We start from the raw sequence: 15,159 nt of genomic DNA, 5'->3' as shown, positions 1-15,159 counted from the left end.
GTAGCCGGGCGTGGTGGCGCACGCCTGTAGTTCAAGCTACTCAGGAGGCTGAGGCAGGAGAATCGCTTGAACCTGGGAGGCGGAGGTTGCGGTGAGCCGAGATCGCGTCACTGCACTCCAGCCTGGCGACAGAGGGAGAATCCGTCTCAAAAAAAGAAAGAAAAAAAGAAAAGAAAAGTATCCTAAAACCCTGCCATAAAATAAACTACATAGAAAAAAGGCACTTAGTTTGGTTATAAAGAAACAAGTCTGTTCACACAGCATAAAGACGCATTTTATCGTATTTTATAAGCATCACACGCAAAAACAACTAGGGTGCCGGGCCTTGGGGAGTGGAAAGCGCCGGATCCTGGGAGCCAGTCGCCCTGTTCGATCAAGCATTTTCTGAGGGTTCTGTCCAGTAACGGGGAGACGCAGCTGAAAACCAGGAAGGAGGTCGCCGCCCTCCTGGAGTGCACAGTCTGGTGCTAAGAGCCCTGCCCTGAGTCACTGCCAAGCTCTAGTTATGTGACTTTGAACAGGGAATTTCTGTCCCTATTTGTAGAATAAATGGGTTTAAACCAGGGAATCCGTCAGCCAAGTTCCGGGCCCAAAACGTCCCTGGGGCCGTGGTGCCCAGAAGCGGGTGGGCGAGGCTCCCCGCGCCTGCGCTGCGGCGGCCTGACCGCGGGAGCGCTGTTCCCGCTCGGAGAGCGTTCGCGTTCCGAAAGCGCGTGTCCCTCGCTGCGTGCCGTCGTCCCCGGCGCCGCCGCCGCCCGCTGGGCCGGAGGAGGCGGAGCTGGTGCCGTCCCGGCTCCCGTGCGGGGAAGCAGCTTTGGGGGCGGCGAGGCGAGCCCTAGCGGCCGAAGAGGCTGGCAGGTGGCGTCGTGGGGTGGGCGCTCCCGGCGAGAGGAGTCCACTCCATGCGTACGGGCGGAGGTCGGCCCCCGAGAGCCGCCGACATGAAGAAAGACGTGCGGATCCTGCTGGTGGGAGAACGTGAGTCCGCACCCTCCAGCCGGCCCCGGAGTCCCTGCCTTCCCTGCCCCTGTCGCCCCTGCAGCCCCTGTCGCCCCTGCATCCCCAACCCTTGCAGCTCCAGTCCTTCTCGCGCCTCACAGCTCCGCTCTCCTCTCCCCGCGCTCCTAGGCCTTCCAGCCCCTTTACTCTTCCCTTGTGGCTGCCCGCCGGCGGCCCTCATCCTGTCACCTCACCTGGACCCTTCTAAGATCTCCTTTCCCTGTTCCCTAGCCTTCCGCCCAAGCCATGTCCCCATTATCCCCTAACTGCCCGACCTCATCCCTCCAAAGGTTCTCTCCTTTTCCTCTTCGAACCTTGTCCTCCTGGGCCTCACAGTTTCCCAGGCCGCCTCCTTTCAGACCTTCTTGTCTTCCCCTGGAGATTCCCTTGTCATTGCCAGGCAGGTGCTGGAATAAGCAAACTGACCAATTGGGATTGCGTGAACCGGCTCCCGGGGAAGCTGGGGGAGGGGCGCAGAACTATTCGACTTGTGGGCAAGGTCAGGTTTCTGCATTTTTTTGGCACTGGCAGCCTTCACTCCCTCTATGCATTGGCATTAAGATATGTGTAGTGGAAAGGGCCGGATCCCTTTTAGCAATACTTGTGCTCTGCATTGGAATAACTCTTGGTACTCGAGATATTTCCTCAAACATTTTTTCCCGGCTTCAAGTTATGCAAGTGCTCAATGAATTAGAATTATCTGGGGAGAGTCCAATTATTGTTACCCCAAAGCCTAATCTTTGCCCTCTTTTTAAGCATTATTTATTCCATAGGTACTTAGTAGTTAATTTATTAATGACAACAGGCACACAGACATTTGATGCCTTCCCCCACCCAGAAATTTCATACATTTCATCTTTTGAACATGTATGGAAGGATAGTTGCCTCTGTTCACCGCCATGAGGACAGAAAAACGGGGACTTCTCTATCACAGTGCAAGTTATGTGACTCAGTTGCTAGGACTAAAATAAGAAAGTGGGCCCAGGAGAACTAGATTGTTTGTTTAAAAATGTTAATACATTCGTTAATGCTCTGCCATAAGCTGTTTTGAAACCTTCTATTCTAAACCATATTTCGTTCTTGGTAACCCCTCAGGGTCACGATGATGGACTCCCAAGGGCTCACATTTTTGCCCTCCTCTGTAGTGTTTTTTGATCTTCATTGAAATTTCATCCACCTGCTGTTTGGAAAAATCTTCCTTTAGAATTAGAATTTAGGAGTAACCTTAGCCAGCCATAGTTTACTTTTTGGTTTGCAGTTGTAAATTTTAGTTTTTATTTATAATTATATCTTAATCTGTATTTTTCAAGAACTTCTTTGACAAAGTTCGGGTAGGTGTTATTTAACATAAGATTCATGCATATGGTTTTGGAGCAAGGTAGGGAAAGTGAGTAGGTTACTTGCTTAAAAAGCTGATTCTTGTATATCATGAAATAGTTTGTTGTTGTTGTTTTGAGACAGAGTTTCACTCTGTCACCCAGGCTGGAGTGCAGTGGTGTGATCTTGGCTCACTGCAACCTCTGCCTCCCAGGTTCAAGGGATTCTCCCACCTCAGTCTCCTGAGTAGCTGGGACTACAGGCACATGCCACCACACTTGGCTCTACCCTGGGCAATAGAATGAGACTGTCTCAAAAAAAAAAAAAAAAAAAAGACATCTAAATAAAAGTGTTACACATATAAACAATATGTCATTCTTAGGACATGTAAGTTAAAACATTAACAGTATTACTTGGGCCAGGCGTGGTGGCTCATGCCTCTAGTCCCAGCACTTTGGGAGGCTGAGGCAGGCAGATCACAAAGTCAGGAGATTGAGACCATCCTGGCCAACATGGTGAAACCCCATCTCTACTAAAAATACAAATTAACTGGGTATGGTGGCGTGTGCCTGTAGTCCCAGCTGCTAGGGAGGCTGAGGCAGGAGAATCGCTTGAACCCAGGAGGTAGAGGTTGTGGTGAGCTGAGATCGCCCCACTGCACTCCTGCCTGGTGACAGAGCAAGACTCTGTGTCAAAAAAAAAAAAAAAAAAAGAATAAGTAAATAAAAATTAACAGTATTACTTATTTAGGAACATATGAAAGGATTCAAAATTTGTTAGAAAGTTTACAATCCATGTTTTAAAGACAATTGGTAAAACTGTATCTATGTGGTACAGTTTTCTTTTATAGTGAGCAACTTGACACAGAGAAAGCCTTAGGTTTTTTTTTTTTTTTTTTTTTTTTTTTTGAGACGGAGTTTCGCTCTTGTCACCCAGGCTGGAGTGCAATGGCGCGATCTCGGCTCACCGCAACCGCCGCCTCCTGGGTTCAGGCAATTCTCCTGCCTCAGCCTCCTGAGCCTTAGTTTTTGAAAAATAAACTTTTCTTTCTTTTTTCTTTTTTTAAGAGATGGGTTCTCGCTGTGTTGCCCAGGCTGGAGTACACTAGCTGTTCACAGGCGTGATCATAGTGTACCACAGCCTCGACCTCTTGGGCTCAAGAGATTCCTGCCTCAGTCTCCAGAGTAGCTAAGACTACAGGCGCCGGCTGCCACATCAGCCACAGGAAGACACTTGTCTTTTTTCTTTCTTTTTTCTTTTTTTTAAAGACGGGGTTTCATCATTTTGCCCAGGCTAGTTTCAAACTCCTGACCTCAGGTGATCCTCCCACCTCAGCCTCCCAAAGTGCTGGGATTACAGGCGTGAGCCACAGCACCTAGCTAGGAAGATGCTTTTCTTAAAGGATGGTACAAAAGCCTTAGGCCATCAACCGTATGTTATTTTTCACATTGAAAAATATCATAAATACTCTTAATCGGAATATATAATTTTATTTATTTTAAAGGCTGATATTTTGGGGGGAAATGTTAGAGGCTTTACTTTGTGAGATTTAATGTAAATATTTGGCAGTCATTAGCCCAGGTGTAGCACTTTGAAATGCTAAGTCTTGGCCAGGTGCGATGGCTCACGCCTGTAATCCCACTACTTTGGGAGGCCAGGGTGGGTGGATTACCTGAGGTCAGGAATTTGAGACCAGTCTGGACAGGAGGATTGCTTGAAAGCAGGAGTTTGAGACCAGCCTGGAAAACATAGTGAGACCCCTGCCTCAAAAAAAAAAAACAAAACCAAAACCAATATAAGCTTGGCATGGTGGTGTGCACCTATAGTTCTAGCTACTGGGGAGGCTGAGGTGAGAGATTGCCCGAACCCAGAAGGTCGAGGTTGCAGTGAGCCATGATTACACCACTGCACTTCATCCCGGGTGACAGAGCAAGATTCTGTCTCTTAAAAAAATAAAAAATAATTAATTTGTAATGGCTAGGTGCAGTGGCTCACGCCTGTAATCCCAACACTTTGGGAGGCCAAGGTGGGTGGATCTCCTGAGGATCAGGAGTTTGAGACCAGCCTGGCCAACATCATGAAACCTGGTCTCCGCTAAAAATACAATAACTGATCAGCTGTGGTGGCCTGCACCTGTAATCCTAGCTACTCAGGAGGCTAAGGTGGAAGAGTGGGTTGCATCCAGGAGGTGGAGGTCACAGTGAGCTGATACCATGCCACTGTACTCCAACCCGGGCAACAGAGGGAGACTCTGTCTCAAAAAAAAAAAAAAAAAAAAAAAAAGAGAAAAGTGAAAAGTGACATATATACCATGGAATACTACTCAGCCATAAAAAAGAATGAAATTGTTTTTTGCAACAACATAGATAGAACTGGATACCATTATCCTAAGTAAAATAACTCAGAAACAGGAAACCAAATACTGCATGTTTTCACTTACACGTGGGAGCTGAATGACAGGTATACATGGAGATACAGAGTGGAATAATAGACACTGGAGATCACAAAGGTGGGAGGGTGAAAGGGCGCTGAGGGGTGAGAAATTACCTATTGGGTACAATGTTTTCTTTCTTTCTTTCTTTTTTTTTTTTTTTTGAGACAGAGTCTCTCTGTCACCAGGCGCCAGGCTGCTGGAGTGCAGTGGCGTGATCTTGACTCACTGCAACCTCCACCTCCCGGGTTCAAGCAATTCTCCTGCCTCAGCCTCCTGAGTAGCTGGGATTACAGGCGTGTGCCACCATACCCAGCTAATTTTTATATTTTTTGGTAGAGACGAGGTTTCACCATGTTGGCCAGGATGATTTCAATCTCTTGACCTCGTGATCCGCCCGCCTTGGCCTCCCAAAGTGCTGGGATTACAGGCGTGAGTCACCAACCCTGGCCCTGGGTACAATGTTTTCTATTTGGGTGTTAGGCATAAGAAAAGCCCAGATATCACCACTGTGCAATATATGCATATAAGAAATCTGCACTTATGCCCCTTAAATATATAAAAATATTTTTAAAATTAAAAAAATAAAAATGAACATATTTTTTTTAAAACGAAAAAAAATACACCCACACAAAATTTAATCTTCAGGTCATAATTTTTCATGGTTAAATTCATTGGCCTGAATTTATATTTAACTGGATTTGCTTTATTATGCTTAAGAAATGTCCTTTTAAAATTAGAGCCTTACTATCTTTTAATCTAAGTCATGTAGCTGTATTAAAAGGAAACAGGATAGGCTAGGTGCGGTGGCTTGTGCCTGTATAGTCCCAGCACTTTGGGAGGCCGAGGCAGGTGGATCATTTGAGGTCAGGAGTTCGAGACCAGCATGGCCAACATGATGAAACCCCCTGTCTACTAAAAATAAAAAAAATAGCTGGGTGTGGTGGCATGTGCTTATAGTCCCAGCTACTCAGGAGGCTGAGGCATGAGAATCGCTGGAACCCAGGAAGTAGCTGTTGGAGTGAACTGAGATCACGCCTCTGCACTCCTGCCTGGGGAACAGATCACGCCTCTGTCTCAGTCAATCAATCAATCAATCAATCAATAAAAGTAAACAGGATAGTTTTCATTTTAGTGAAGTCTTCTTTTTAAATTAAATTGAGATATATTTGTTTTTTCCTAGTCAAGTTCATTAAGAAAATGGAACTGTTATCCTCTTTTATTTTTTATTTTTTTTGAGACGGAGTTTTGCTCTTGTTGCCGAGGCTGGAGTGCAGTGGCACAATCTTGGCTCACTGCGACCTCCACCTCAAGCAGTTCTCTTGCCTCAGCCTCCTGAGTAGCTGGGATTACAGGCATAAGCCACCATGCTCAGCAAATTTTGTATTTTTAGTAGAGATGGGTTTCTCTGTGTTGGTCAGGCTGGTCTTGAACTCCCTATCTCATGTGATCCTCCTGCCTTGGCCTCCCAAAGTGCTGGGATTACAAGTATGAGCCATCACGCCCAGCTGTTATCCTCTTTTAAAATGAATCTGGCAGCTCAGAGTTAAACTAGTTTGTTTAACTCTGATTATCATTACAACCTTTGCCAAACTAGTTCAAACTTCTATTGGCTTTGGACTAGATTTTTGCAATTATCTCCCTTAAGCAGTCTGTCTTTTTTTTTCTTTTTTTTTTTTTTAGGACGTGGTTTCACCATGTTAGTCAGGCTGGCCTTGAACTCCCGACCTCAGGTGATCCACCTGCCTTGGCCTCCAAAATGCTTGGATTACAGGCGTGAGCCACCATGCCCGACCTTAACCAGTCTTTCTGCTTCTGCTTTCCTTCATTTTCCATGGAGCAGGCAGAATCATCTTTGTTTTTTTATTTTTAATTTTTTTTTTTACCCGGGAGTATAAATTCAAGCTGTTCTGAACATATACTCCCAGATTCATCTTTAGAAAATATCTCAGATTCTGTTATGCACCTTAAAAATCATGTAATGGGCCAGTGTGATGGCTCATGCCTATAATCTCATCACTTTGGAAGGCTAAGACAGGAGGATCACTTGAGCCCAGCATTTTGAGACCAGCCTGGGCAACACGACAAAACCTCATCTCTACAAAAAATAGAAAAAATTAGCTAAGTATGGTGGTGTGCACCTGCAGTTCCAGCTACTTGAGAGGCCGAGGTGGGAGAATCACTTCAGGCCAGGAGTTCAAGGCTGCAATGAGCTGTGACTGCACCACTGCACTCCAGTCTGGGTGACAGGGTGAGAATCTGTTTCAAAAAATATGTCTCATCCAATGATTTCTACTTTCACTTAGAATAAAATCCAAACTTTTTAATGCAGGCCTATAAGGTCCTCCACAATCTGGAAGGACCTTACTTCCCTCTTATACTACTCTCTCCTTCATTGCTTTCGCTATAAGAAGGCTCTGACCTAGGCATTATCCTCATAACCATGTATATTTATACATTTGTTTTCCCATCTCTTAGGCTACAAAGGAATTGTCATGAAGGAAGGGGATTGTCTTCCTTTGTGCTGTAGCCCTGTTCTACCTGTGTCTAGAACAGTCCTGGCAAAAAAGAGGCACTCAGGTATTTCTTGAAAGAATGAATGAGTTCAAGCTAGTTCAGTTTTGTTTAGACTTTCCTTGTTTTTCAAACCACTCCTCTCTGTTATAAAAATGTTATCATTTTCCTTTCTTTCTTTATTATTATTTTTTTAGACAGAGTCTTACTCTGTCGCCCAAGCTGGAGTCAAGTGGTATCATCTTGGCTCACTGTAATCTCAGCTTTGCGAGTAGCTGGGATGACAGGCGTGTGCTGCCACATCTGGCTAATTTGTTTTGTCTGTTTGTTTGTTTTTTAGTAGAGACAGGGTTTCACTGTATTGGCCAGGCTGGTCTGAAACTCCTGATCCTAAGTTATCTGTCCAGCTCAACCTCCCAAATGCTGGGATTATAGATGTGAACCACCATGCCTGGCCTGTTCTTTTTTTATTTTTATTTTTGATACAGTCTCATTCTGTCACCCAGGCTGCAGTGCAGTGGTACAATCTTGGCTCACTGCAGCATCAGCTTCTTGAATTCAAGCGATTCTCCTGCTTCAGCCTCCCAAGTAACAGGATTACAGGTGCACACCACCACGCCTGGCTAATTTTTGTGTTTTTAGTAAAGACGGGTTTTCACCATGTTGGCCAGGCTGGCCTTGACTCCTGACCTTAAGTGATCCACCCACCTTGGCCTCCCAAAGTGCTGGGATCACAGACATGCACCACTGTGCCTGGCCTAAGATCATTTTAAAGCCATATTGCTAATCCCAGCGTTTTGGGAGGTCAAGGCAAGAGACTCGCTTGAGCCCAGGAGTTTGAGATTGTTGTAGGCAACATAGTAAGACCCTGCTTCTACTTTTATTTTACTAAAAAAAGAGAAACAAGCCATATTGCTTTTCATTCTGGTCTTTGTTGGAATGATATTTAAAGATTAAACTGGCCAGGCATGGTGGCTCACGCCTGTAATCCCAGCACTTTGGGAGGCTGATGCAGGTGGATCACAAGGTCAGGAGTTCGAGACCAGCCTGACTAACATGGCGAAACCCTGTCTCAACTAAAAATACAAAAAGTAGCTGGGCATGGTGGCGTGCCCCCGTAATCCCAGCTACTCAGGAGGCTGAGGCAGGGGAATTGCTTGAACCCAGGAGGTGGAGGTTGCAGTGAGCCGAGATTGCATCACTGCACTCCAGCTTGGGCAACAGAGTGAGACTCTGTCTCAAAAAAAAGAAAGAAAAATTAAACTGTTCCAGTTTCAATTATACTCTGTTTACTACCTGGGTAATATTCTGTGGACAAGGTTGTTCAAACACCCATTGATGTGAAATGGATCTTTTCTTGGCCCACTTCTGAAGCATACAGGCTTTAATGCATATTGCTTAATGAGTATTTAGTGCTTAGATAAAAGAAGTTAGGCTGTTTTAAATGCAGAGAAAGCCAGTCCAAACATCCTTGGCCATAGAGTCCGTTCTGCATAAAGAGTCTATTCTGTTCATGCAGTCTTTTCTATATCATCCTCACATATGTAATGAAATGTATTCTCCATTGTCTTTTTTTTTTGCTGCTAGTTGGTTATTAGTGTTGATCTAGTTTGAAGGAGAGGGATAGCTGGGCGACAGCTTTTGTTCTGCAGGCTACATCATCTGCATATGGGCAATGAAATTGTCCTCTGGAACAATGTTTAGCTATTTCAAATGCTGAAGTTTTCCAGTTAAAAATATAACTCTATAGTCACCCTCCTCCCCCCGGTATATACTAAATACAATAACTTAGGAAGAGCCAACAAGGCTTCTTACTAAAGAAAAAAAAAATGAGGAGTAGGTCTCTTTGTCACTTGAAGCAGGGGGTGTTTAGTTACCAAGAAAAATAGCCAGGATGGCTGGTAGAGTGGTAATTGGAACCAGAGAACGTTATTTCTGCTTCATGAATATTAGGAATTTGCTGTCATTTGGAACTAGATGTTCAAAAGATGTGATGAAAAGGAAAATTTATAGCCTGGATAAATCTAGATAATTTGTTCTATAGTGATGAATTATGTTTTCCATGGATGACCTACTTAGAAGCATGGAGTCTCAGAACTGTGGCATATTCTATTGAACTGGATCAGAAGGTCTTCTGTCCTTGCAGATAATTGTGGTCTTGCTTTTAGTTTTTATAGATTACTTCAACATTTCTCAGGCAAAGTGGAAGAACTAGAGACCATTAGTCGGCTGGCTAATAAAGGATAATTTTTTTTGTCCTCCATGTTAATAACATACTAAATGTATCCAGTGTATTTATATTTTATATGTTTTATTATAAGTTTTATTTGTAATAAATTATTTATAAATTTTATTGTAAAATATAAAGTTTTAGACCTGGTGCGATGGCTCACGCCTGTAATCCCAGCACTTTGGGAAACTGAGGCAGGCAGATCACAAGGTCGAGAGGTCAAGAGATCAAGACCATTCTGGCCAACATGGTGAAACCCTGTCTCTTAAAAAAAAAAGAACAAATACAATGTTTTATTTGCATTTGTATTATAATTTTTATAGTAAATATAAAGTTTAATTAGTATAATTTAAGAAGAGCTTGGAATTTTTGTTCCCTCATAAACAATTTTTATTTTCTGAAGCAGCTAAAAATATGTAGTTTTTATATCATATTAAGATACCTTTTTGATTGTAAGCATATTTAAATAGTTTTTATAATTTTTTATTCTAAAATGTTTTCATTGTCTTTAAGGCACTCTTATTTGTTTCTCAATTAAAATTAGTTTAGGCTGGGCATGGTGGCTCATGACTGTAATCCGAGCACTTTGGGAGGCTGAGGCAGTTGAAATCACTTGAACTCAAGAGTTCCAGATCAGCCTGGGCAACAGAGTGAGATCTTGTCTCTTCAAAAAAATAATAATAATAATACACACATACATATATATTTATATGATATATTTGTGTGTGTGTGTGTGTTTGTGTGTGTGTGTGTGTGTGTGTGTGTGTGTGAGCGTGCACACGCACGCGGGACAGAGTCTTGCTCTGTTGCCCAGGTTGAAGTGCTGTGGTTTGATCTTGGCGCACTGCAACCTCTGCCTCCTGTGTTCAAGTGATTCTCTTGCCTCAGCCTCCTGAGTAGCTGGGATTACAGGTGTGTGCCGCCATGCCTGGCTAATTTTTTGTATTTTTTTTTAGTAGAGACGGGTTTTGCCATGTTATCCAGGCTGGTCTCAAACTCCTGGCCTTAATTGATCCACCTGCCTCAGCCTCCCAAAGTGCTGGTATTACATGTGTGAGCCATTGCACCTGGCCAAAATACTAATTTAAAAAAAAATAGCTTTTAAAAAATAATTTTTTAAAAATGGCTTTTATACTTGCTGCTTTATTCTTTCTTTGATAGTCTCACATAGGGATAGGTGTGCAAGCCCTAAGGAGAGCAAAAAGCCCTGGTTTAGATTCACTGAAGCATTTCTTGACTAAGTCACATTTGTCTGATCCTTTATTAAAGGAGCTGTTATTTCACTGTCCTTCCAAAAGGAAACACAAAAATGATACTGATAAAAATGTGCTGGGTTTTTTTTTTTCCCTAAATTCACTGTAATCCATCTCTCTTGCTCCAATTTTAAACTTTTTGCTGCGAATGAACTTTTTTAAAAAAGGAAATGACGGCAGGCCGGTGGCTCACACCTGTAATCTCAGCTCTTTGGGAGGCCAAATCATGCAGATCATGGGGTCAGGAGTTCAAGACCAGCCTGGCCAACATTGTGAAACCCTGTCTCTACTAAAAATACAAAAAATTAGCTGGACGTTGTGGCAGGCGCCTGTAATCCCAGCTACTCGGGAGGCTGAGGCAGGAGAATTGCTTGAACCTGGGAGGTGTAGGTTGCAGTGAACTGAGATCGCCCCATTGCACGCCAGCCTGGATGACAATTTGAGACTCCAGCTCAAAAAAAAGAAAATCACTCTTGAATTTTAATGTGGAAGAGATTCACGTTCTTTTATTTTTAGTGTATAATTTATCACAAACTAGATGGTATTTTTTATAATGTAGTGAGTGCTAAATTACCTCACATTCTTTATCAGATGAGGCAGGCTGTGAGTAAATTTTTTTAAATCACGCTTTAAAAAGTAGTGACTGATATAAATAAGTTAAATGGAATTATTCCCGCTCTGGTACTACTGTGTTGAATGTCTGTATGTTCAAGTGTGAGTAAAGCTACTTCATTGTTGTCGTTTACGATGCCTCCTCCCCTGCCAGGGTGTTTTCTTTTCTATCTCTGAGGCCTGCCCTGCTGGAATAGACCTGGTGGCAGGTTTGTACTTCGGCAGGAGCCTGCTGCTACACAGCCAGCCATAACTGCCCTTCAGACTAATGAGCAGAGCTGTGAAGAAATCTGAATTTCCTCATAATGTTGGTTTTCTGTTCTGAAAATATCACTGCATACATAGGGAGTCCATGGGAAAAGCAGAAGGGGACTGTGACTGGGGAAAAGGTTGTTTTAATGAGTTTTAAGAAGAGAGATGAGGGGCCGGGCGCGGTGGCTCAAGCCTGTAATCCCAGCACTTTGGGAGGCCAAGGCGAGTGGATCACAAGGTCGAGAGATCGAGACCAACCTGGTCAACATGGTGAAACCCCGTCTCTACTAAAAATACAAAAAAAATTAGCTGGGCATGGTGGCGCGTGCCTATAATCCCAGCTGCTCAGGAGGCTGAGGCAGGAGAATTGCCTGAACCCAGGAGGTGGAGGTTGTGGTGAGCCGAGATCGCGCCATTGCACTCCAGCCTGGGTAACAAGAGCGAAACTCCGTCTCAAAAAAAAAAAAAAAAGAGAGAGATGAGGGTCTTTTCTCTCTTGGACCTTCAGGCACACACTTGGGTCTCTACCGAGCAACTTTTCATTTATTTCCTCTTATAAAGCCTTTTAAAATAAACTTCCACTTCTGCTCTTAAAAAAAAAAAAGATGAGGAAGAATGGAGGAGTTTTAAGGGCCATAGTGAGGGAGGGAACTTCAAAGGTGACAGAACATCTCTTGAAAGCTGAATTTTCTTTTCTTTTTTTTTTTTAAAGAGATGGGGTCTCGCTGTGTTGCCCAGGCTGGAGTGCAGTGGCTATTCACAGATGTGATCCCACTACTGATCAGCACTGGAGTTTTGACCTCCGTTTCCGACCTGGGCCAGTTCACCCCTCCTTAGGCAACCTGCTGGTTCCTTGCTCCCGGGAGGTCACCATATTGATGCCGAACTTAGTGTGGACACCCGATCAGCATAGTGCACTACAGCCCAGAACTCCTGGACTCAAGAGATCCTCCAGTCTCAGCCTCCCAAATAGCTAGGACTACAGGCACCCGCCACCATGCCCGGCGAAAGCTGAATTTTCTGAGGGATCATGTGTGATTGGGATTAAGGAACAAGTGCTTTCTTGTTAACCAGTAGCCTTTCAGTGCCAGGGTTGGCTTAATTTTGATCACTTTATCTTTTTTTTTTTTTTAAGACAGGATCTCACTCTGTTGCCCAGGCTGGAGTGCAGTGGCATGATGATGGCTCACTGTAGCTTCGACTTCCTGGGCTCAGGTGGTTCTCCTGTCTCAGCCTCCCAAATACCTGAATATAGGCATGTATCACCATGCCCTGCTAATTTTTTAATTTTGTAGAGATGGAGTTTCACCATGTTGTGCAGGCTGGTCTAGAACTCCTGGGCTCAAGTGATGTGCTGGGATTACAGGTGTGAGCCCTGTTACTTGGCCTTTTAAAAATAGCTTAAAAGTGGCTTTTACACTTGCTGCTTTATTATTTCTTTGATAGTCTCACAGACGGATAGGTAGACAGGCCCTAAGGAACTAAAAAACTAAAATTAGTTAGGTTGATTTTTTTTTTTTTTCCTGAAACTGGTGAGGGCCTTAGAGTGGTGGAACAAGAGCAAAATTTTAAAAAGATAATTCTGAAAAGGGGAATATGAGAAGAATCAGGTTCTTAAGGATATTAAGGTTGGCAAATTTTTTAAGGACCAAGAATGGGACTGAATCCTTGAGTGTCAGCTTCATTTTTGCCATTCTTAATATAGTAGATGAAGGATGAGAATGTAGAGAAGTTTAAAATATGCAGGTTGCTGGGCATGGTAGCTCATGCCTATAACACCAGCACTTTGGGAGGCCAGTGCAGGAGGATAGCTTGAGGCTAGAAGTTTGAGACCAGCCTGGGAAACATAACGAAACTCTAGATAAATAATTTTTTAAAAGTAACAATATGGTGGTATGCACCTGTAGTCTAAGCTACTTGGGAAGCTGAGGCAGGAGGATCACTTGAGCCCAGGAGTTCAAGCAGTGAGCTGTGATCATGCCACTGTACTCCTGCCTGTGCAAAACAGTGAGACTCTGTCTCAAAAAAAAGTAATAATAAAATAAAATAAAATATCCAGGATAGCTATTTAGAAATGGGAAAGTTCCTGGGCATATCCATGCTGGTGGTAGTTGTGATTATGGAGACACTCCAGGAAAAGCAGACATCTCTACTGGGAATAGTCAGGCCCAGAAATGCAAAGGTTACAGAAATTATACAGGCATTGTATCCTTTAAAAGGCCTTGCTGTTTTGAGTACCTGGGAGTTATACTATTACTACTAAAATAAATTACATGAAGTATAGGGCTTAGTGGACTTAATGGGACTTCGTAACAGAGGCATTTTGTCTGTGATCCACAGAGAGCTCTGTCTGCTGTGTATTATTCATATAAACCAGTTGTAAAGTTGAAAAATCAGGGGACAGGTGCGGTGGCTCATACCTGTAGTCCCAGAGCTTTGGGAGGCCAGGGTGGGAGGATTGCTTGAGCCCAGAAGTTCAAGAGCAGCAGTCTGGGCAACATAGTAGACTCACTTGAGCCCAGGGGTTTGAGGCCAGGCTGGACAACTTAGGGAGACCCTGTCTCTACAAGAAATTAAAAAAAAATTTTAGCTGAATGCTGGAGTGGTGTGTGCCTGTGGTCCCACCTACTTGAGAGGCTGAGTCAGGAGGATCACCTGGGCCCAGGAAATTGAGGTTGCAGTGAGCTATGATTGCACCACTACACTGCAGCCTGGAAAACAGAACAAAATCCTGTCTCAAAAAAAGAAAAGAAAGAGAGAGGAAGAAAAAAGAAAGAGAGAGAAAGAGGGAGGGAGGGAGGGAGGGAAAGAAGGAAAGAGAAAAAGAAAAAAGAAAAGAGAAGAACTATGCTAAGTCATGGACTGTCTTGCTGTGTTGCTAGCATCAAGTGCATTTTCTTTTTTCTTTTTTCTTTTTTAAGTTTTGGTTTGCCAGGGAGGATCCCAACACATTTAAAAACATTTTTTGAGACAAGGTCTCATTCTGTTGGCCAAGCTGGAGTGCAGTGGCTCCATCATGGCTCACTGCAGCTTGACTTCCTAGGCTCAAGGGATCCTCCCTCAGCCTCCCGAATAAATAACCTGAAACTATGGGTGTTTACCACCTTGCCTGGCTAATTTTTTATTTTCTATAGACATAGGATCTCACTTCATTGCCCAGGCTGATCTCAAACTCTTGGGCTCAGTGATTCTCCCACCTCAGCCTCCTAAACTGCTGGGATTACAGACATGAGCCACTGCATCTGGCCTAAGTATATTTTTAACTTATATTTTCAACTTATGATGGGTTTATGGGGCAGTAATCCCATCAAAAGTGAAGGAGCATCTGTATTTTGCTTCCACTGTGCATAGTCATCTGGAATCAGGATGAACTATGAATGTTGAGAGGAACACTACCTTGAGCTAGCTGAAGGCTTGGGGTTGCTGGAACCTTAAACAAGGCCGTAACACAGGAGATATTTGGAAAAAGGGTTATGAAATATTGCATGTAAGTTGGCAAGATCTGAAAATTCTGAGACCCAGCATTAGCTTAGTGAGTCCTATACTTTGTT

At 43.6% G+C, this 15,159-nt stretch overlaps 1 protein-coding gene across 7 annotated transcripts in view; it reads left to right on the top strand.

Annotated features, from left to right (window-relative positions):
* Positions 1-893: 893 nt before the first annotated feature.
* RHOT1 (ras homolog family member T1) overlaps positions 894-15,159 on the top strand; it is a 70,907-nt gene continuing 56,641 nt past the window's right edge. For all 7 annotated transcript variants that reach the window (XM_003933011.4, XM_003933012.4, XM_010343615.3 and 4 more), the window contains exon 1: positions 894-978. In XM_003933011.4, the coding sequence (XP_003933060.3) occupies positions 903-978 (76 nt within the window). In that variant the 5' untranslated portion in view covers positions 894-902. The remainder of the gene's footprint in view (positions 979-15,159) is intronic.

The sequence above is a fragment of the Saimiri boliviensis genome, chromosome 17 (genome assembly GCF_048565385.1).
Source record: "Saimiri boliviensis isolate mSaiBol1 chromosome 17, mSaiBol1.pri, whole genome shotgun sequence".
In the NCBI taxonomy this organism is placed as follows: domain Eukaryota; kingdom Metazoa; phylum Chordata; class Mammalia; order Primates; family Cebidae; genus Saimiri; species Saimiri boliviensis.
Note: the sequence above shows the minus strand (reverse complement) of the source record. Positions and strands in the feature narration are given on the sequence as shown.